Here is a 24,058-nt window from a genome sequence, read left to right as displayed (position 1 = left end):
AGGAGAGGACAGCGGGGAGATGGAGAAGGGCAGGATGGGCAGGGAGCAGGCAGCTCCATGGAGTCTTTTTCCAAAGACATCAGTGACTGTTGGAGCAGAATAAGAAGTCAGGGCAGGAGGATCAGGGCATGACCACAGGGAAGGCAAGCAGGAGGCTGGGAAACAAGGGCAGGATGAGGAAAGTCTTGGGCATCACAAAACTGCTCTGCAGGGAAATGCTGGGAATAGGAAAGCAGAGATGGTTTTCTCAATTGCCGATTTGAGAAGCCATTAAAACACACACAACTGCACACATCCTTGTATTTAGGGAAATAGTTTTTTCTGCATCTTCCCCAAACCTACTAAAGCCACCATGTAGGGAGAGCATTTGTTAGTACACATGGAGGCATTTCTGTGTGCCCTTGCACACACCACTGATTGACTTCAGGTTATGCTCAGTGATGGCCATTCAACCCACAGGGGAAGAAACTCCTTCTCTAAACAGGAACTATAGCACAAAAATCAAGACACTTTCCTACTGTGCTTCTGCAGACTTTCCTTTGGATGCACTGGCAAGGTACTCCCAAGAAAGGCAGAGGCTGCAAACAGAGCCTGAGGTTTCTCTAGTTCCAAAAAAAAAAAAAAAAAAAAAAAAAAAAAAAAAAAAAGAGAGAAAATAAACCCTTCATAAAATCCTAAAATGAATTTCATCAGGCAGAGGATGTTGCCACCTGCTGCTTAAATAAGGGCAGACATCAGTTCCCTGTGGTTTGGGTCATTCCTGGGATTTGAATTTTTCTGCATGTTCCGGGGACTAACAGATTTTTTTCTGCTTGTAACTCAGGTGCCAGCAACTCTTCTTCCACTGTTCCACTGGCAAACACAACAGACCACAGAATACTCCTTTCTCTGCACTTTTCACTGTAATCAGATTTGCACATCAGGTGGGCTACCACAGCACATAAACATCACCTGAAAAGCCTTCATATCAGCCTAGCTGTGTACTTAGCTGCCACTTTTCCCCTGGTGCCACCTAGCATGAGGTGCAAACCTTTGGAGAGAGCCAAATCTTGAGCACCCAAAAGCAAATTAAAGACAGAAGGGACTTTTAAAATTATTTTCAAAGAACTGTTAAAAAGTGTATAGCCTACACACACTAGGAATTGGAGTCAAACTGCTGCCCTCATTTGCAATTCAAAGAATTAGGTTGTAATGTTGAGAATTAGAGCATACATTCTTTGTGCAGGATTAAATAAAAACGCTGATGTTTCAGTGAGACAGTAGCTTGGCAGACAATGAGAAATGAAATAAAAAGAACCCGGGTTGCTCTGCAGTCAGAGCTGATGAAACAGCAGCATTGGATTGCTATTCCCCCTGGTAAAATGTCTCTGGGGAAAAATCTATTAATCACAACCATCTGGAAGGGAGCCTCAACTGCAGATGCAGTTGGGATACTGGGGACAAGGCTGAGCACCAGACCAGTGGCTGTGGCCAGGAAGGAACAGCAGGGACTATGCTACACTGTCTGTGGGGACAGTAGAGAAACTCCACCAGGGTCTGGTGCACAGGAATGGAGATGCAAAGCCTTGGAAATCATGCTGATTTAATCTGAATTTAATTTCTGTAAGGTTTCCAGACATTATGAAATTACTCTGCAACTGGTTAGTTTTCTGGGGGCTCAACCAGTTCCATGAAGGGGCTAAAATCACCAACACAGCAGCAGAAAGGGAAGGGAGCTCATGCCATGCCAGGTGGCAGGACACTAAGTGTCACTGGAGCTGGCCAAATTAGCTTCATCTCTTTTGCCAAGACCTGTCACCTTGCCTACATCTCCTGCCAAATAAAGAAAATTTTGCTTCTGCAGGAAGGCACAAATCTCTGTTTCCAGAGGGAAAACTGAGGAAAACTACAATTTTAGGTGACTTTCCAAAATTCTCAAGAGGTCTTTACTAGTCATGTGATGCTGTCAACAGAGTTCTCAGGCGTGGCACATACAAAGTAAGCCTTCCACTTCACCAGGAACCATGGAATGGTTTGGGTTGGAAGGAAACATAAAGTCTATCTAGCTCCATCCCCCTTCCACAGGAAGGACCACCTTCCACTAGGCCAGCTTGCTCAGAGCCCTATCCAGCCTGGCCTTGAACACTTCCAGAAATGGGGTACACACTACTTCTCTGGACAACCTGTTCCAGTGCCTCACCACCAGCAAAGAATTTCTTCCTAGTATCTAATCTAAACTTACTATCTGTTAGTTAAAAACCAATATGCCCTCTTGTCCTATCACTCCATGCCCTTGTTTAAAGCCCCTCTCCAGCTCCCTTGTAGGGCCCCTGTGGGTATTGGAAGGTGCTGTAATTCTCCCTGGAACGTTCTCTTCTCCAGACTGAACATCTCCAACTCTCTCAGCCTGTCTTCACAGGAGAGTTGCTCCATTCCTATAACCATCTTTGTGGCATCCTCTGGACTTCCTCCAACAGGTCGATTTCCTTCCTTTGTAGGGTCCCAGAGCTGGATGCAGCACTGCAGGTGGGGTCTCACCAGAGCAAAGGGTCAGAATCCTCTCCCTCTCCCTGCTGGCCATGCTGCTTTGGATGCAGCCTAGGACACATTTGCTTTCTGGGTTGCAAAGCCACAGTGCTGGATCACATCCAGCCTCTCATCCATCAGCACCCCCAAATCCTTCTCCTTAGGGCTGCTCCTCTGCCTAGCCTGCATTTTGCTTGGGACAGCCCCAACACATGCAGGACCTCAGATGAGTCAAGCCTGGGGAGAAGTGAGTCAGCAGCTCCCAAAGGAGAGAAGGAAATTCTTAAGATTACCAAATGAGAAGGTCATGTAAGCAGAAAAGGGGTTCCTCTTGCTTCTCTGTAATCTTGCTACACTACAAAAATCTGGTCACTGTGACATGATTGCTTTTTCCATTTCCTTTCATTGTGAAGATTATTGCTGGCAGACTGGGGCAGGGGGTATCTGAGAAGCCAGAGGAATTATATTCCCTTAGTAAAGCAAAAATGCAAGTTTTATCTCGACCTATGTGTCTAACTGTCCCAGGGCAAGCTGAAATATGACCGCCTTCATCAAAAAACTGCCCTGTCTGCACAAAGCAAGCATCTTGGCTGCCTCAGAAACCTCTCCAGATGACAGTGCAGAGGTGATATATTACAGAACCAGAGCTGCTTTTTTCAACCAGAAGGGGAATGGATAAAATTTTTGGCTTGTTTGTCAGTCAGCAGTTCCTTATGATATTGCTCAAAAATCTGTTCTACTGGTCATGGCCTTTTAATAGTGCAAGGGAAGAGAACATGGTGCAGTATACAGGAATTATTTGCAGCTGCAGCCACCACAGCAGCACTGGTTGGCACCCCAGGCCCCCACTCATGGGATCCTCCAGTGCTCCTGCTAAGTCCCCACCTGTAGTCTCGGCCTCCTGCATCCCCTCCTGCTCATGCAGAGACACCCCAGGCAGCTGTGGATTCCAGAAGAAGGGATCAAACTCTCCAGTCACAGAGCTACGTATTCCTGGGACCACAGTAAGGGAAAGCCTTCTGCTCACTGGGCTTCTTCTCCATTGCCCAGAGTCAAAGGCAGCCAATAACCTCCATCAAGCTGAAGTGATGGGAACATCGTGTTTTTTCCAGCACCAGACAGTGTTTAGATCCGTGTGTGGGGGAGGAATCCCATTGGCACCCCCTGAAGGTGACCTGTGCCATTTTTACCAGGATTTAACACACGCTTCTAACGCTGAACACATGTGACTAGCTAGAAGCAAGGGAAGCTGCCAAAAGGAACAAGCTGAGTAGTTCCTGGGAGAAGTAACCATGTGGCAACAGGAAGGCAGGGGTGGGCAAATCCACAGTGTGGAGCAAAGCTCCAGAAATGCTCCATCCCTGAAGATGCTGGAAGGGGCAGTCCTTTTTCAGGAAGAGAAGCACATCAAAACCTAGTGTGAGGAGCAGGCCACCAAACCCACCAGCCACCTGGCAGAACAGGATACTCACCAGAATGTGGGATGAGGTGGGTGTGGGTTGTGGAGAAGGGAGCAACTGCCTTTGCTGAGCCTTAGGCAGCATAAGGTCAGGAAAAAGAGATGTTGGCAGTGGAGAATCAACTGCATTGAGAGAGGCTTGTAAACATTAGGGGCTTGAAACCCAAGAACTGTGTGCAAAAGCAACCTCATCAGATCATCTGAAGGGAAAAATACATCCTTACCTTGGGCACTAAAACAGTCTGCCCTCACTACCCACAGACAAATCAGCCTGACAATACTGCACAAACAGAAGATGAACCCTTCATGTATTGGCTCGCTCCACTTCAGCTATGCTTTCTGCTTATTGTCAAAGCATGAACCAGTGATCCAGCCCAGTTCTTGACTTCCACATTGATTTATTTGTATTGAAACCTTTAAAAGCACTATTTTAAGCCATTTATATTTACATCAGATCCAGGAGTTTCTTGAATCAATGAAGACAAAAGCAATCCCCAAACAATTAAGAATCTCTTATGCTGTGGAAGTTATGAAGGAGAAATGTAGATTTGCTTCATTCCCTGAGTTGTCCAATTGAGGAATGGTTCTGGCAGCCTGACCACAAGAGTACTTTGGTGACACAGTGTCAACCTGAACCAGAGAAGTCCAAAATGAGGCCTTACAAGGAGTCAGGGCATCAGCAGCTCACTGCCCATCAAATGGGAAAATTGCAGTGAAAGCCAAAAGAACTATATCATTCCCTCAAAACTTTCATGCTGGAAGCAGCAATTTCAGCATCCTGAGAATCAGGATGCTGAACCTCCATTGCAGCAGCCAGATAAGCTACCCAGTATTTTATATCAGAAGAACATCCCAGGTTTCCAGTCTTTACTCACTTCATATATGAAAATATAGATGCATTTTCATACCTATCTCTATCTAAAATGAAATACACCTACCACCCATATTTAAGTGCAATTGCACATTCAACAGGGCTGTTTGCAGTGGCATGCTTGGCAGGAGCAGGATTATTTTCTCTCCCTGCCTCTTTCACAGAACATACACTAAGCTGAATGGAGATTTTCATTCTCACATGAAATCAGCAAAATTTCCAGCCCCACAACTACCTGGGACTACATTGTTGGAGCAACTCCTGATACAAAAATGCCCAGCAGATGCACAGAATTGCTCTTTTAACAGTTCTTGTTCTGTGCCTCTGCAGAGCAGGTGGTGTTTCCCTGCACACTTTAAAGGAAACAGGAGACAAGTCCAATACTATCCAGTGACACCTGGATGCAACAGGTTTCTGGCTGATCACCATACACAGCACAAAACCTCTCCTGCATGTGCTCAGAGTTGTGACACTAATTCAGGGAAGTTTTAGTACCCAAATATTAGCAAGTAAAATGAGTTTTGGCTTTGCAGAAATAACACATTTAAATTATGTTTTATTCAGTGGAAGAAAAAAATACAAACCTGGGCTGTCTCACAGTGCTTCATTAGCTTACAGATTTTGTACTGGCTAGACAGCTACTGTATTGCAGAGGTTCACACATCATTCTCAATTTTACTTTTTTAAAACAAAAGCCCTGGTTCAGCCCAAACTCACCATGAAAAGCCAAAGCATTTAAGAAAAAAGCTGAGGTGACAGAAGTCTTCCCCAAAAGGGCAATGCTCTATTTCAGAAGAACTCCCAACACATCCTCCTCAACATTTTCACCCAAATACAAATGCCATGTAATAGATTATACTGCCTGGAGAGGCTGTGGATGCTCCATCCCTGGCAGTGTTCACAGCCAGGTTGGATGGGGCTTTGAGCAACCTGCTCTAGTGGATGGTGTCCCCATCCATGATGTGAGGGCTGGAACTAAACTTAAACCATTTTATGATTCTATGATCAATACAAAAGATCTAATGAGCTTATACAAGTTTCTATCATCCTGAGTGTGTGTGAGAGGCTAGCGAGTAACAGTGGGGAGAATGAAAACAAGCATAGTGAAACCAAGTTTTCTGATAAATGACATCTCTATTTCAGAGCCAATGGGGATGCTGAAGCACCAGCATATACCCACACAGACTGCACCCTCAGTTTTGATGAGTCCAAAAAGCAGTTCAGAATTCTGTAACTGTAACCTGATTATTAAATTATTCAATTTATTGAATTAAACTAAAACTTGAGGGGCAGATGTAGGCAATGTACATCCTCTGAGATGTATCACAGACCAGAATTTGCAATTCTATTTACTTGCAAGGGAAAGTGATGTCCACTTACTGATACTCAGTGTCTTCTCTGAAAAAGAGATAGGTAGAATATTTGAAACGAGTTACAAGGAGGCCTTTATGAAAATGCAATTTCTTTGAGAAGCTAGCTGAATAAATTGTATTTCTGTAATCATAACTCATGTAAAAGAAAAATGAGCAGAAACAAAGTGATAACAGGGATAATACAGGGAACATCTGCAAAATCATGAGATATTCTTCATTATTCCACAGGCAAACAGACATAAGAGATCCCCATCAATTTTTAACAACTTACAAGTGTGTTGTTTCCCACCCATCCACCAGATCCTCCTAAAAGCTTGCAGAAGGCAGTAGGAACAGCAGGAAAAGCAGGACTGCAGGAAAGGGAGCTGCTGGGACACAGCACAGGCACTTGGTGCCCTCTCCTGGGCACGACAGAAAGATCCTTGTTTAGCCAATTCAGAGCATGGCCATGGAAATGGGGCCTTCTACACCGTAAAACTGATTCCTCAGATGGATCAAAGACATGGGTCAGTCAAAGTTCACACGTTTCCAGATAAGTACTCAGCTGTTCAACTCCATTACAATTCCTGACACAGCAGCGTGTTACATCACAACATTGTTTATTATGTAACTTTTTACAATACAAACAAAAATACAGAAATGCAGTATATGAATACAGCTAAATGCAAAATGGTGATGTTTTTCTTGAGGCCATATTCCCATTTCTAGTAAAATAAAGAAAGACTGCACACAGGTAGAAACAGGTTGGTAGTTAACTCCACAATTTTGCCTAGAAATGACCTATAAATGCGTTTTCCTGCTACTTACCATAAAACGTAAAAAGGGAGTTAAAGGAAAGATTTACTCACTGGTTCCTACCATATGAAAGAAGCTATATTCTATTTAGGAGGGCCAATATATGGAAAAATATCTAAATTAAATGTTATTACAAAAAATGAAGCAGTAATGAGATCCTTCTGGCTAAAGAAGTTACTAAATGAGAATAGCATATATTTAAAGAATCCAAAACATAAAAGGGTTGTTATAAAAAGCTTAGGTGCACTGTAAGCTTACAACTTTTGTTTTTCCATGTGTCCTTTTAAACAATGGAAGTGTCAAAAATAGGGTCAACTGTGTTAGACTAAATTACATTATTGTATATGCTGCACTGAATGGAATTCTTGTATTATAATAATAGAGAAGCATTGTTTGCATCATATTATGGCAATTCATCCTCACTAAAAACCGTCTAGAGTCCTGCATTTTTGATATCCTGTAAACCGTCAAACCACCAGAGCATGATTGTACAACAGTAAAATGTTTTCTTTTGCATTAAAATGACACCTGTTTAAAAAAAAAGAATGAAAAAAGGTACTTAGAGCTGTTATTTTTCCAAGTACACAACACCCTAGACAATTCAAGGCATCTCATTCTCCATCAAAATTAACAAAAATTTGTCATGCTGTTAAATCCATTACTATGGATACGACTGGTGCAAAATTGGTCAAACGGATCCAACAAACACTGATGTCCAGGCTGGCATATTGGCAACTAATACATAACTGGTGGTCAAAATGATGCATTTAAAATATCTTCCCTTTCTTCTTATTCTTTTCCAAGGTTCTAAAATGACATTAAAAAAAGAAGAAGAATTTTAAATATCACATACACGTTCGGATTTTTTTTTTAAATTACATACACTTTTTTAAAAAGGCATTTTAATAAAGCTTTGCTGGTTACAACACAATGGATGAAACTTACTAAGTACACAGTACTTGTTCTGTGTGAATCAAGCAATGCAGTTATCACCAGATTTCCCCTCCAAAGGACATGAGGAATTAAATATTTTAATTCCCAAAGCTGTAATTCTTCCTCCCCCAGAAGTCGGATGCGATCTATTATAAACATTTATTTTTTTACACAGATACATTTATGTGTGGGTACCATTTTTTTTTGCAGGCTAAAATCTGTTTTAGAAGCTGCTAATCTTCCCACTATTGCTGAAATACAGTCATTCACAACTACAAGCAGTTCAAGATTTTTCTTGGCTTTTAAGTGACACCTCCCTAGTGGTCAATGGCCATGAATGGACCATTACTGTCTCACAAATTGCCTTGGAGCAGAAAGGTACAGAACTTTTACTGTGAAGTGCAGAACAAGACTCCAATTTACCTGGAAGAATTCTGTTGTTCCAAAATACGTTGTTGAGCCTCCCAGTTCGCTTTCTCATCCTCAAACTGACGACGCTTTTCCTCCAATTCTTTGTGCTGTGCCTCCAAATTCTTTTTCATTTGCTCATGGCGTCGCTGCAGCTGTAGAAGATTACAAACAGAGTCAGTAGGTGCAGAAAACACAGCAACTTTTGGAACTGTACTAAAAAACATCAACAACTAAACTCACTAATGCAACATAATTATGTATTATATTTTTCTTCAAAGAAAGCAACTCAGACTAAAAAGTGTATTGCCAGTAACAGAAACCAAAAGGTTATTAATCCTGTAGCTTCATTTTACAGTTAACAGAAAATTCCCCAAATGCTGCCCAATTTACAAACAGGGTTTGTAAGCAGCTACGTTTGGCAAATAAAAGCAAGTTTAAAAAATACTTTGGTATTTGATGCAAACATTAAGCAGCAAGTTGCAGAGCATTTGAGCATCACTAATGCATCTTTGACTTTGGGGTGAAAAAAAAATCATTTCATCCTGGAGCATTAACTACATTGTGGATGTATTTGGAAAAAAATATTAAATGGATTATTCACTAATTAAATTAATTAGTATTATTGAGGAAGCAAATTGTCTACATTCCAAAACAGAGTAAGAATTCTCTCCTGCAAGTTGATGGGACAGATGGACAATCAAATGTGTTTTATGTGAGTATGGAAACTTTTTTCAGGAGAAGTGATTCCTTTTGTGTGGTGTAGTGTTCTTTTGAATTGAGTTAAATCATAGAATGGTTTGGGATGGAAGGAACCTTAAAGATCATTTAATTCCAGCCCTCTTGCCAAGGGCAGGGACCTGGATGCTTAAAGTCCTATCCAGCCTGGCCTTGAACATGTCCAGGGTTGGGGTACCCACAACTTCTCTGGACAACCTGTTCCAGTGCCTCACCACTCTCATAATAGAGAACTTTCTCCTGTTGTCTGATCTAAACCTACTTTTTTCCAGTTTAGAGCCATTCCCCTTGTCCTGTCATTCCATACCCCTGTAAATAGTCCCTCTCCATCTTTCTTGCTGGGTCCCTTCAATACTGGCAGGGCACAATTAGGTCACCATGAAGCCTCCTCTTTTCCAGGCTAAGAAATTCCAATTCTCTCAGCCTTCATTCATGCAACAGTAAAGAGCTCCATCCCTCTAATTGTCTTGGTGGCCTCTTCTGGACTTGCTCCAACAGCTCCATGTCCTTCCTGTGCTGGGACCCCAGAGCTGGATGCAGCACTGCAGGTGGGATCTCACCAGAGCAGAGCAGAGTGGCAAAATCCCCTCCCTTGCCCTGATGCCCACACTTCAAGGAAAGTGATATAAAACCTCCTCTTCCCTTACTCTCTTGCAAGACACTGTTTTACATAAACCCTTGAAAACCTATTTACTTTTACACATTTTTACATGGCACTGTCTGTTGCCTACTTTTCTATATTTAGATAAATACAACAGAAGTTTACAAAGCCATGAATGGTGAAGAAAAAAGAATTAATTGCATGGACGTAAGAAACTGGTATGACAAGATACACTCAGTCAAAAAGCCAAGAGATAGTACCAGAAGAGATGAAAACCAGAAATATTTTTGGCTTTCACATAACAATGAGAATGTGGAGGCCAGAAGTATAAAAGGGTTCAAAAAGATTCAAGACAGAAATTGAGGAAAGGATAAGTCAAGTGATTTATCAAAACCCATGATCCAGATAAAACATAGCTTTAAAATCCTCAAATTACTGACTATTCATATCCCTGTCTATTCAGTTCTCAAAAAAAAAAAAAAAAAAAAAAAAAAAAGAAGCCTAGATTGATTTTTTCCTCTGATCCAGTATGCCTTGGCACCTCTTACAGTGCCTAGGCTGCCAAGCATTTCAACTACTCTTCCAAGTTTCCTCATTTTTCTTCAAATTTGGAGACAAACCTTCTTTAGGAACTTTAACAGTTCTGAACTTCTCTATTAGGCTTTTTGTGAGAAACTGCTTTCCCAAAACTTAAAAAGTAACTTAATTTTTTACTTTTATTTAAACTTTTAATTATAATTAAAGTCCCTTAAAAAGATTAGTTGCAGAGCCCCTAAAAGGCTGTAAAAAATCAGATTCACTGTGAGGACTTCACCTGGAGATAACAGAAATTACACTTATGTATACATAAAACTTGTTCAAATGACACCAGAATACGGACAAAATCCCTGACTCTTCTTTAGCCTAGTAATTCTCATTTAGGTGATGTCCTATAGGCATTGTGTCCAATTCCTGAAATGCTTTTTCAGTACACACAATAAATGATCATTATTGCATTGGCTTATGTAAACCATGAAAGTCTCGAGAACTTTTAAAATCACATATAAGAATAAGCACAAAATATTAAAAAAAAAAAAGGAGAAGAATATTGAAATTATGTTTTAAGTTTAGGCTTATACCATTTCAGCAAAGGAAACAAGCTGATAAAGAAGAATGGTGCTGTCTTGACACATACAAACCAACTATGGAATCAATTACGTTGCAAAGTCTTGGCAAAAAGTCCCGTCTCTACACTTGTTCAGCCCCAAGTTATATTGGTGTTTAAAACATTTTGATTACCTCAGCTTCAGAGTCCTTCAATTTCTGAACTTTTTCTTTGACTTTCATCTCAAACACCTGTTCCATTTCCATTTCCATTTTTTTCATTTTGGCTACATGCTCCCTCCTTTCCTCCTCCATCTGTGCCAACGGGCTCCTGCCATAAATCCAGAAGAAGCAGTTAGCTAGTAAGAACTTATTTCCCTGTCTGTTACATCAGGGCATCTGGAAAAGGCAAGATAAAAATGCTGAAGCAGTAAGATAAACACATCGCTGTAGGCACTCCTATCTTAAATTCAATTTGCATTATTATATTAACTGTTTAGATAAACTTCACTCAAAAAGGTATTTCATACAATGTCTTTTCCTCCCCCACCATTGATTTACACTACATTTAGGTTAACAGAAACTCTTGACTTTCTATCTGTAGAACCACCTGGTCATGGGAAGAGAGGAAATCAATGTTATAACAAGGAAAAGAAAATTAGCACCTTCCAAGTGATCTTCAGTCATCTTTTTCTTTCTCATAATTCAAATATATAAAGAAATGAATGGATGTAATAAGAAAATGAGGAGCGTTGCAGACTAAAGTCCTATTTTCTCTCTAAATCTTTATTGTTCCCAAGTGAGCCCAAGAGACATTTAACACTACAACTGTGTTGAATGCTCTGCTCATAGTTTTAAATAGATCAGCTTCAAAAAAAGGTTTGGGCAACTGAACATCAGTATTTCAAAGTGTTAGTTAGAAGGTTTTTCTTTAGAAAGCTATTAATAAGCATAATGTATAAAAATAATGTACATAAATTTTGATTTTTCCATATACTTTATGGTATACATTCCTGGATTGTATTTATTTTCAAAGCAGTATAAGCCTGCTATCCATGTTATGGTGATATGGTTTCTAAATACTAAGTTTCACTGTAAATATCTAATAAAACAGGATGATTGAGATGTAGTGATGATTACTAGAGTTTTGTTAAGACTCTGCTGTTCCACAAAGAGCAATCAAACCAAATCACTGGCCTCTTGTTTCAGTTTTGAGTATCTATGGCTTAAAAGGACAAAGTTTTAACTATTGTGTTGGCAAAAATGAAGAACTGATTATATTTGGAATCATTACAATCAATCAGCAGAGGATATCTAATGTATATATTGAACTGAATCTGAATTATTAACTGCAATGCTTGGACTTGTGAGTAAAATGCTGTATAATATACAGAACTAAAATTGATCTTCAGATTAATTTTTACTTTAGTTCTTCTAAAGGCCAACTACTAGCAATCTTTTACAAGGAAAAAATTAATGGTTAAACACAGGTGAGGTACAATAATGCACAAAGATACTAAGGAAGTAAAAGAAGAGGTGAGTAGCAGTACTTGTGGAAGCAAAGCAGCTGTCAAAACAAGACTGTTTTCTTCTAGAGATGTAAAGTTCTCAAATGCATGCTCTTCAAAAATTAATTGCAAAGTAGAATAAATATCATGGAATCATGGCTGCAGTTTTAACTTGAAAGGGGTGCAGAACTGTCCTTCGGTTGAAAACTTAGTAATCCAATGGGAATGTCATGCAAACTATATTTGAGAAGGTGGTAAAAATCAGTCTGCACAGAAAAACTGATTAACTGACAAGCGAGCATTCACAGCTGAGAGCTTTACAACACAGGTCACAACTGGTTTTGCTAGGTCCTAAGTATGTGATACAGGTAAGAGCACATCACCCTGTATTTCAGGACAAAATTATACAAGGGATTTAAACAAAAACAAACCAACAAACAACACGCACACACACACAAAAAGAAAAAAAAAGCTGAAGGGAAAAAACCCCACAAACCACTAAACAAAGATGTAAAACATTTAACTGATTTCAGAGGACATGTGCTCTAATAACAGTCCTCTAAGTTATTCTGCAAAAATTAAAAATTATTCTAGATATGTGCAAAGTAGAACCTCCGCAAGCAGGTAATAAGATAAAATCATGGTCAGAAATTATTGAAGTTACTAAATCCCCAATTCAATGAAGAATTGTAAATTTACGGGTAATGATTAAAATTCCACTAATTCATTATAAGCATCTATATAAAGATGACTGAGCTATGGGTGGCAACTGAGGGAATTCCATAATTTATGCACTTCTATTGATTTTTGAAATTTGACTTGAATCTTAGCCAAAAGGTTTCTAAAGAGGATAGGTTTTTACAGAGGTATTTGTCACTGTAAGCATTTATAAATTCCTAAAGTTTACAGTAGCAGAGCTTTAGGAAAAAAAAAAAAAAAGAAAAAAAAAGAACAACTGCTAGTGGAAAAAACAATGCCAAGAGCGGGATACCAGGAAACTGTTTTAAATTTGAAACAAACAGTGAAATCTTTTTTGTGTTTATAGAATTTTTGCCGTAAGTTTTTTGGAAAAATTTAAATGACCACTTACATGCCTTCAACTGTGTCAAATCTAAAAAACAAAAAATACAGAGGCTTAGCTTAGCATGCTTAAATAAAACCACAAAACCAAAAAGCAATAATTTAAAAAGTAAATTCAGTATTAGACTCCTAAAGCTAATTATTTGCTCCCCCAAAAGCAAATTTTTCACACTAAAAAGAAAAATTGTTAGTTAAAGCTTGTTATATTTATTTCGAATTGAGTTAGTTAATCACTACTGTCACGTCAATATTAACACAGGTTTGATGTGCAGATGCTTTCAGGAATAGTTTTCCTACAACATCTATGCTTTTTAAAAGATTCTAGGTATTATAGTGACATGAACCACGACTTGCTCTAAACAAGTTTTCGGAAACCAATGCCACCTGGAGGCTTATCTCCCTGTTCAGAATTTGCCAGCTAGCAGAGGCAGTGTGTATTGAAGGCCCGGGAATGTTCCGACGCTGCAGGAGGAGCACTTGGCTCCACGGCCAGCAGAGGTCTCAGCGGCAGCTCGGCTGCAGCGTCACCTCCCCGGGCACCGCGATGCTGCACCCAGCCTGCCTCGGCTCAGCGAAAAATGGGCTGAAAACAAGCTCTCATCTCACCATCCTCTCAATGGGCTTCCTGGCCTTACAGCCCTTTCACACAACTCGCCAAGAGTACAGGCAAAAAGGAGCTGGAAGTGCGCCGGGCTTAACCGAGGGACTCGAGCATTGTGTATTTTGTTACCCTGGATCAATGATGGGTAAAACCCATCTTTATGACGTACAATATGACTTTCAATAAAAATAAGATTTTACTTTTAAATTCACTGAAGATAGCAGCTTCGTATGGCAAAAAGACTTCTCAAATTACAACTTCTGAATTTCAGAGCAAATGCCAATTTTCTCACATATCACATAGTACACATGTGAAATTACAATTACCACACAATTTAAAGAGACAAGTTAATCTATATATGTGAAGACTATCTTGACATTTTATTTTATTTTTGTAATGGTTAGGATGATATTGAAAATTTGAAAAACCTAAAGACTAAACCTAAAATACAAAAAAGGTCCATAGCCAAGAAAAATACATGCTTTGGATTGCTCCTAAGTTAACAAGTTACTTACAGAACAGTCAAGTTTCACCAAATCAAAGGAGGAAAATCAGAGTTAAGATTATTAACTGGACAGAAAAATGTTTCAATTCATCTACACGATATTATTAAAATTTGTAGCACATACTTCTTTGTTTTCACGTTAGCATTTTTGTCTAAAGAAATATGTTAACAGCTGCATGAAAAACTGAGATCTGCTAGGATCATAAAAATACAGCTGTTTTAAAGGTACAAAAGGTCAATCCAGTCTCCAACAGCTGCCAGCAGGAGATACTTTTGGAAAAGTACAAGCACCACTGCATGTCTCCTGGTATGTCTGCCCTCCCAGTCTCTCAAAACCCAGCAGCTTAGGAGTTTCCAGAGCCAGGGGGTGTATCTGTGTTTAACCATATGGTTGTAATACCACCAGGCAGCATTGGAGCACGTCTCCATTCTCACACACAGATATAAGATCTGTCTCCCATGCAAGAACCAATACTGCCACAATTTCGGATACACACTTCTTTCAAAAGGCCAGCAGGAAAGCATAAAATTCCTAAGGGGAGGCACAGATAAACTGTTAATATCTGTTTCTTCCCCTCAGTTTCCAGGAGGCACATGGTTATTAGGAAGATTCCTTCTATGCTGCTTTGACTATACTAGATTAAAAAACCAAAAGCTACGAAAACACACTGAAGCCAAAAAAGCATTTTAATGCTTAAATTAAAAAAAAAAAAAAAAATCAAAAACAAGAAAAAAAAAAACAAACCCTGCAACTCAACATATGATTAAGGTAAAAAAACGAAAAACAGCGTCAGCTGCTTCATAACCACCACATGCATTCAAGAATTTCATGCATTTACTTATTAAGTCACTCTATGTTCTGGGGAACAAACTCCTCCAAAATGTTCCAAATAGGCTTCATAAGTTTGCAATAGACTTTGCCATCTCTCAGATGGCTGAATCAAACTGCAATTATTTGCTCATTCTCTTGAACATAAAAGAAACCCTGATAGTACAAATTGTATTTATTCATCTCTGAGCTGCACTACTGCAGTGTTCCATGCAACAGATTTCTAATGGAGAAAATAGTTTCAGAAGGCACATTCACCTGGAAATACCCAGGTGGGACAGCAAAGTGATCTGAAGCGACAGGAGAGATGTAAAGTGAGCATGCTTCAGAAAGCAAAGTAATTCCAGACCCTCGCAGTGTAGGTTCTGGCTCAAAAAGTAGTATCAGGAATGCTATCAGAAACTGAGGGGGGTGGAGGGGTGAATGAAGGTCACAATGTTTTGAAACCTACTCATAGATGTATTTTTGTATAAAATAACATCTTATTGTGTCTGCAATATGGGAATAAAAATTAACTTTAAATAGTCACTCTGTTATCTTTAAGAATGCAGAATAACCAGTCCTTACATGGATGAGGTAATAGACTGAGTTTGTAGGTGCAGACTAACACAAATCTAAGCAGGCACAAAACAAAATTGGTCAAAGTGTTGTCACTAAAATTCAGATTTTCCAAAATCTAAGGAAAACATACTAAGATTTTGGAAGGTATATAAGAAACCCCAGTATTTAACAGCACACATAGCAAAAAGTAAACAACTTCCTTTGATATCTCAAATAACAATGGGGGGGAAAAAGTTTCACTTTTCAGTACAGTAATAGCAAACAACAGTACAGTAAAAAGCATAATAATTGCAAGTTAGAAGTCCTTGAGAAAATGCAGAATTTTCTCTTCTGCACTCCTATTACTACATTTCCACCCAACATACTTGTTACGTGCAGTCAGAAGCCTTGAGATACGAGTCAAGGATAACACGATGGCAAGGAACATGACAGTGAGAAGAAGCAACCACGGTGTTATGGACATATATATTTGAAAACTAATATTTTTAAGACTTGACCTCATTAGAAACTCTACTTAAATGCAAGTACACTTCTGAAGAGATGCTATAACTGACATAAACTATTACAGTTTTTGTCAGTGCTGAGCAGGGAAGTCTCATGTAGACTCACACTAGATGAAACTAAATCACGTCCACTTAAATCATTCCCTCACAACTTTTAAAGCATTAAGAGAGTGTAGAACACACATTTCTTTAGAGAAAAATGGCTTTGTAGCTGTCATATGGATGCAAACAGCAGGTATTTCCAACTGATTTCAGGGATCTTTTTCAGGAAGAACAGCTGTAACTTTGCATACCATTAGCTGAAAAGAACAGTACCCTATATATTCATTGAGCAATTTGTATTTAAATACAGTACAGAATAAGAGCACCATTAACCATTAATTATTTAATCACCGATTACTGTTGATGCAGTTATTACATGCACAGCAGGATATCTGAGTGTAGCTATTCTCAAATAGCATTATACAATTCAGAATACAGTAGAGCCTACTTCTACATCTTTCAATTACTTCATCAGGTTGGCAAATAACTTCTTGTCAGAGGTAATAAAAACGACGTATCAGCGTTTGAAAAACCAGCTACAAAAGCCCCCAAACACTGCATTGCAACACCCTTCTCACAAAAGATAATGATGTTGCAATAATTCCCCTGCCATGATAAGCAGCCACAGGAGTAGCCAGAGGAGCATTTCAAAGATGACAGTAGCAGGTCTGCTTTTTTCAGAGTTTCTAAACAAATATTAACCCATTCTTCTCAAAAACATCCCTGACAGAGTATATTGATCATTCATGCAGAAGAACCAGTAACTCCACAAGTAACATATAAACCAAAATAGAAACTAATGCACAAAAAACTTTGCAGTACCAGTGAAATAAAACTCCGAGTAAATGTACCAATTCTCTTCAAAACTGAATCTATTTTTTAACATGTTCAGTGAAACTAGTGTAAACCTTAGTGAAAGAGGAAAAAATCCAAATTACAAGTAAACCAGAGGCATATAGTTCCAGACACATCAAAGGGATAACTTACTGAAGGCTATACACATACAAATCCACCAGCACCTCTCCCCAAAAAAACCCAAACCAAAAATACCACCATACGTTCACAAAACCAGTCAACCAAACAAAAGGAGAGTAAAGAGATTAAAATGCAGTACAACCTTAACAGGAACTTACTTTGTTAGCTGCCCTTTATTTTTGTTGTTGTCAACACCGTTGTATGTAACAGCTGCCAGTTTTCTGCTTCTGTAGTTCTCATAATGTACATTGTTAGTGACATCCTTCAGGTCCTGCATATGAGTTCTGTCAATAAGTGTAATTTAGCAGCTTAGTGCACAAATACAAAATACTATCTGAAAAATCAGTCCCTGTTCATTTTGCTGATTGACTTCAATTAAATTATATCCCTCCATTAATGTCCCATTCCCCACAGTGCTGTTACTCTACCATTTAAATTGGAGCTGTCAAGAGAGCAAAGACACAGAAATACCAGATTATTTTGCATCAAACTATCTAAAGCTTGCAATATTCCAAACACTAACTTACAGGACCAGTCTTTGGAAAGTTTGAGTTCTGTGGATAAACTTGCAGGTATTTGACAGGCAGATAAGAAAACTGTGTGTTACTACTGTAGTAGGTGAGAAAAAGCATGTCAGGCAAGAAACAACAAGCCAAAACTTCCTAGTTTCTATCTTTTAATTCTACAAAAGCTAAACGTTAACTTCAAGACTAAGCTAAAAGCATTCACTTCTTTTCAAAAATTTCCATTGTTAGCCTGGAGAAAAGCAAAGCTTAAGAATCAAACTAACAGTTTTTACAGCAGATGTCATCTAGTGCGCTGCTGGGAGCACAGGACTCAGCACCTAACACAACAAAGCCCAGGCAGTCTTGTTTCAGGTAAATTTTCAGTGCAAAAGTTTTTAGAAAATGCCTACTAAGTACACATCAGCACTAAGAGATAACTCAGGTTCCTAAGGACTAGTAACAAGTAAGAGAACAAGTAATCACAAAAAATTCACTACCAACACCACTTCTTGCTAAGCTAAATATGTAGTTAAACAAGTTATCATAAAATATAAGATAACTGTTTACAATTAAAAATAAGGGAATCCATATGAACTCACTATCTCCAGTTCTTTTTCCGCCAGTGTTTGACTTACTAATCTCTTAGGCATATCAGAAATCTTCATGTTACCTGTCAGTTACTTACCTTATCAACATGTTCCTCAGAATTGTGAAGTCACAATGTTCACCATTTTCAACTGCAAGAAGAAGTAAGCTTTCGTTGAGATGTGAACCAAAATCTGTGCCTTACACAGAGGTAAGATGTCACCCATCTACATTCATTCCAACAACAAATTAATCCCACAGCCTTTCCTTACTCAAACAACATGTGTGTTAACAGAAGGAAAGCATTAACATAACTCTATTAATGTGTTTTACTCACAGAGTTCCTATGCTCCCCTAAGCCATACTGGCAAACTGCACTCTGAGTCAGTGCAGCAGAATAAGCTACCACAACAGAAGCACAGTTCTGCCAGTTTAACGAAGTGTTTGATCCTTTGGCTGCCTGCTAGCACAGTTGTGTAAGGATCAGACACTAAGTGAAGACTTCAGTCTAGATCCAGCTACATCCAAAAACCTTTAAAAGACAGACTCAACCTGTTTGTCCCTTCCCAATGAGTTGCAGAAGTCTTCATTTTAATACAGATTTAGTTCTTTATTAATGAAGCAAAGGAAGGTTGTGTACTGAACTTAATGCACCCACCTACAGATCAAGAGAGAACTGTCAACTGTCATTAGATGCCACCTATTTCACTGTGCCTATCACCCCACTAAAGTGGGAGAGGCTGATGCTGTCTGTGAGTGGGATTTCCCTGTAAGATCATGAAATGACACTGGAGAAAAATGCAAACTCCAGAACTCCCTGATGTGCAGACAGAGAAGGCAACATACAGAGCTCTTAGTGCACAAAAGAAAGGCATAGAGCAGGTTCCAATGTGCCTCTGAAGTAAAGACAGACATTTTCATGGCAAGGAGGGAAAAAACAGGATGAAGGAATTAAAATAGCCCAAGTAAATTCAGTGAATCCTACAGGAAAATGCAGAGCATTGCCACTTTGTGTGCTCATTCATGTATCTGCACTCCTGCATTATTTTATTCCATCGTTTTACACAGAATGGTAAATTCCGCTCAGATGGTACATGAAGTCATACTCTCAAAAAAGCATCATCTCTGTCCTTAGCTGACAGACCGAAAGCCACTCCAAGAGGTTCCTTTTAGTTAGGCTAGCTTTTCCGTTCCAAAATTCATACAATCGTGAACATGAAACCTTTCAGAAATTTGTTTTAAAATAAAGAAAAGCAGCACCATTTTGCACATCTCCAAATGCCAACAGAAGAGCCTGAAATAAAGCTTGATCTTCTCTGATGCCGCTGGTTTTTACTCTCTGCCAAACCTCATTTCCTGCCAGACATGCACTTCAAAGTGTTACAGCATTCCTTTCTAAAGTATTGGTCCATACACTGCTTGTTGGCTGGGGCTTTTTTGTCTGTTTTACACTGCATCCAATTTATAGTCCATTGCCCTTGGAAGGCAGAAATAGTGAAGGAAAAAAAAATATTCTCTTTATTGAATACACGCACACCAAAGGGAGAAACTCCATGATCATGGAAAAACAGTCTAATAGTGATTTCTTTACTACAGAGCGTGGTGCAAGTCATGCCATGTGGCATTTGAATTACATGAATGGCACTAAAGCACAAGAAATGGCTGCCAGAAGAACGTGCAGTTATCTTCAAATCTATATAGCAGTAGAAACTAAGTTTTAAACAAATCTTTAAAAAAAAAATTAGATATACTCTATTTATTACCAGGTACCTTTCTGTTGCTACACCCCAGCACTTAAGACTCAGATGTTTTGGGAAAAATTGTATTTATGACAATTGAACTGTTCAAATTAATATTGATAATGTGAAAGCCCTAGAAAGAAGAATTTCATACAGAGTTTTTAGATGAAGATAATTAAGGTAAAAAAGCTAGAAAACAACTGTAATTTAAGTCACATCATGACCTGCAATAAATTATTACAGGTTTTACAATTTCTTACTGACGCTTCAACAGAAATCTGCTTACAAAGTTACACGTTGCTGAAACCTTTACCTCATTCCAATATTGTCAGAATAACAAAACAGTATATTCAATTAATTACCAGAGCAAAGACCATTCAAATTAAGGATTTCAAACATTTCAAATACAGACTCACATCTAGTAAGTTTTAAATGGATTTTAAAAAAAAAATCACAAGAAAGCCTTACCTTCTGCAACACCCCATGGGTACTGCCTTCCTCTAACTCTCTTGCCATTGACTTCAATGATCGTATTACTACCTACCACAGCAAGAGGTAAACGGTCCTACAAGATAAAGTATGACTTTAAAAATCAAAATCTGCTGCCAAAAGATACTGAAAGCATGCCCATGTATCAACTCCACATAAGCTAGGTCAGTGCTGTAGCAATGCAGCTAAGCCAAAAGTGCAAGAATAGTGATGTTTATTGACCTCTGCCCAGTTTAATGACTTATATATACACACACTCCTTCTGAATTCCTTATGCTGCTGGATTCTGTAAATCTTGTTAAGGAACAGACATTACTGTTAGTAAGCTAAGCAAGGGGCAAACCATTTCCTATTTACTCAACTGCACAATTATTTACCAAGTCATATACCACTGCCTACAAGGGCTGTTACTTTGACTGGATCTTTTACCCAGTTTTCAAAGGTTTGGCAAAGAACTACATCAAGTTCTTGTTTTCAGCTGAACCGAGAATGTCTCCAGTGTAACAAGCAACAAAGGAGCCAAGAGAGCTTCAAGGGGCAGAAAGGGACACAGTACAAAGCTCAGTATTTTTCACTTTTGTCTTTGCTTTTATTCTGCTCTTCTCTAGGCTTAGTCCCAGAATATCTTCCATTTTTTGTCCTATTTGTGTTTATCTATCCTAGGAGATTTCTCCAGTAACAAAAAAATTTAAAAGCTCTTACAAGCTATTATAGCGACTGAACAAACAGAAGCAAGGCTCAAGAAACATACATGACATGGACTCCAACATGAAAGAACAAACTGAAAACATGAGTAAACTAAGAAAAAGCCTTTCAACAGCCTGACAGTCCTTTTGATTTTCTTTAGTCATTTATCTCCATTACAGTTTCAGTGTATCAATCAGCCAGAGAGCTATTAGCTGTAATGCACACACTTCATGCCTGAAAGACAACCCTTGCCTCCTTCAAAGCTCAGAACCAAAAAGAAAAAAGTGGTAGGCTGTGAAGAGTGGATACAAATCAAATGAGGATGAATTTTAAGAAGTGATCTTTAAGAGTTCATTAATGAACATGTGATCTAGTGCTCTTATTCTGAATTTTAGCCTCTGAAGGACTTAGACAGATGACTTAATAATGTCATTCATTGCTTCTGATAAGGAATGCTGACCCTTAGGACAGCTTTACATCTGATTTCTATCTGCTAAAATAGAAGAAGTGGGCTCTGCATTAAAGACAGAATGCTTTTCAAACTCAATCCCCACTTGCCCCTCCATAAGCACTTTTTCAAAAGAAAATTAGTTTACCTTTATCTTTTTAACAATCTTATTTTCTTCTTCATCATCCGTTTCTGGAAATTCATATATTTTTATTTTGTGTTCTTGGATTTCTTTCATTATCTAGAAACAAAATTATTATTTGTTTGAGGATTTTATACCTTATAACAGCCTGATTTTTTTGCTGCAATGTGAGTCTCCTCCTTTTGTTAGATAAGTAAAATCCTTTAGATTATGGCATCTTAAATTACACCATAAAACTTGCACATGTTTAACGCCTTCAGGTGACCCCCAAAGGGGTTCATAGTGTGACCATCTCTCTTTAGCCAAGAGAAGACACAATCAGAGCTAGAGCCTCCCAGCTACCAGAATGTTATCCACCAACACAAGATAGCAAAAATCAGTATCAGTTTTCTGATAGGACAAAGAGGACAAACAAGAGGTTTACTCTAATGGGAATTCTACCTGCACAGAATTAAGTGCAAAACCTAATACAACAAATTGTTAGACCAGTCCTGCAACTGAGCCCTTAAAAAAAACCAGATACTTAAATAGATAACTGCAGGCACACTTCACCCCTTTGAGTTCTCACAATGGCTACTGCTGTCACTCCTATTCTTTTCTGTTTCTAGCACACCTGAGCATCAGTTGCTTGAAGCAGGATCACCTGCCTGTTTTTAATAGAGCTTGTGACTGATGGACCAATTGTAGCTGTAAGTAATGTTGAAAAACATTTGCAAGCAATAATGAAAATTTAAAAATAACTGAGAGCATAATCAAAAAAGTGACTGTCCTGTTTTGATGCTTTGTTTGTCTGAAGGGTATTTTTAAAAACAAGCTGATTAGTTTTGCAGAATTTTAGGATGGAAAAATATTAGGCCGTTTAGCTGACAGCTGCACTGCAGAGCCCTGGGGAATATTTCTGGTTCACAGGTTTGGAGTCTTAAGAGAAGTTAAATTTCCAAATCATGCAAGGACTTATTTTCAAAGTTTGGTTTGGGAAAGTCTCCCCTGTTTAACATCTACTCATTGATAAAGCTGCACATATATTTAGAAATATTCTGTGTTCTACCATTTTTCCTTTAATTTTGTAATCTAACTTTTAATCTTATCTAATTAAATGAAGAGTGTTACACACAACACCTCTTAATGCCACCTTCTTTTCAGAACTCTGTGTTCTTCTAAACTAGAACTGGACAGAGTTTGATATAACAAACTGTATGTTTGTCTTGTTCTGGGTTCTCCTTGTCTTCTTCACACAATACTACAAAGCTTAACTGTTCTACTCTGATCATGTAGCTGAAAATAAAACACAAACCACTTGTAGACACTCACAGCAAATATATTCTACCAATACAAAGATATTATATCAGTTGTATCAATGTTAGATTTATCTCATCATCTTTAAAATGCACTACCACACCCAAAAGTGAACAGGTTTACTGATTCTCATCTAATAACTGAAGTATCTTTAATAATTACAGTGCATCAACATGGAAGTGAATACCACAATCCAACCAGTAATACTGTGATACTGTTGGATACCTTCTTGTTTTTAACATGCTTCTGTTAGGCACCTAACAGAAAGCTTCTTTCCTCCCTTACTGATTTTTATCTCGGCAGTGAATTATTTCACTTGCCAAGAAACATACCATACTTGAAACATCTTCCCCTAAGGACAGAAACAAGATTATTTCACCAAGAATTATAATTAAATCTAGAGATATAAATGACTTAGCTTTGCTGTCTCAAGTTATTGCTTCAGGGTTTAAACTTTGCATGTAAGTTAAATCTCACCATTTCCATAGGGATCAACGTACTAAATTATCTTATGTTGTAAATATTAATTTTTCAACTCACCTGTTTTTTAAATTGTTGGCATTCCTCAGGTGTAAGTGTGTCTGCTTTGGCAATAAGTGGAATGATATTCACTTTTTCATGCAGGCGCTTCATAAACTCTATGTCCAAAGGCTTAAGTCTGAAATACAGCATTAGAGCTTCGCAATTTATATTAATTAAACAAGATTGTACAAATTATGAGATTTGTTCTGACAACTACTCTTAAGACACTGATTTATGAGTGACAGACAACTAAAAATGAAAAGGCTACCTGCAA

The 24,058-nt window shown here is 38.5% G+C and overlaps 1 protein-coding gene across 2 annotated transcripts in view; it reads right to left on the bottom strand.

Annotated features, from left to right (window-relative positions):
* Positions 1 to 6,788: 6,788 nt before the first annotated feature.
* SEPTIN7 (septin 7) overlaps positions 6,789 to 24,058 on the bottom strand; it is a 58,596-nt gene continuing 41,326 nt past the window's right edge. Inside the window, exons 5-13 of one of the 2 annotated variants that reach the window (XM_083880714.1) lie at positions 23,803 to 23,920; positions 21,973 to 22,065; positions 20,669 to 20,765; positions 18,562 to 18,613; positions 17,529 to 17,654; positions 13,365 to 13,385; positions 10,962 to 11,097; positions 8,360 to 8,499; positions 6,789 to 7,810 (exon numbers count right to left, since the gene is read on the bottom strand). In XM_083880714.1, the coding sequence (XP_083736840.1) occupies positions 7,771 to 7,810; positions 8,360 to 8,499; positions 10,962 to 11,097; positions 13,365 to 13,385; positions 17,529 to 17,654; positions 18,562 to 18,613; positions 20,669 to 20,765; positions 21,973 to 22,065; positions 23,803 to 23,920 (823 nt within the window). In that variant the 3' untranslated portion in view covers positions 6,789 to 7,770. The remainder of the gene's footprint in view (positions 7,811 to 8,359; positions 8,500 to 10,961; positions 11,098 to 13,364; positions 13,386 to 17,528; positions 17,655 to 18,561; positions 18,614 to 20,668; positions 20,766 to 21,972; positions 22,066 to 23,802; positions 23,921 to 24,058) is intronic. The other variant, XM_083880715.1, reaches the window with a different exon arrangement.

This window comes from Zosterops lateralis (genome assembly GCF_965231275.1).
Source record: "Zosterops lateralis genome assembly, chromosome: 1".
NCBI lineage: Eukaryota > Metazoa > Chordata > Aves > Passeriformes > Zosteropidae > Zosterops > Zosterops lateralis.
The sequence above is the reverse complement of the archived record's forward strand: the minus strand, read 5'-3'. Positions and strand labels throughout refer to the sequence as shown.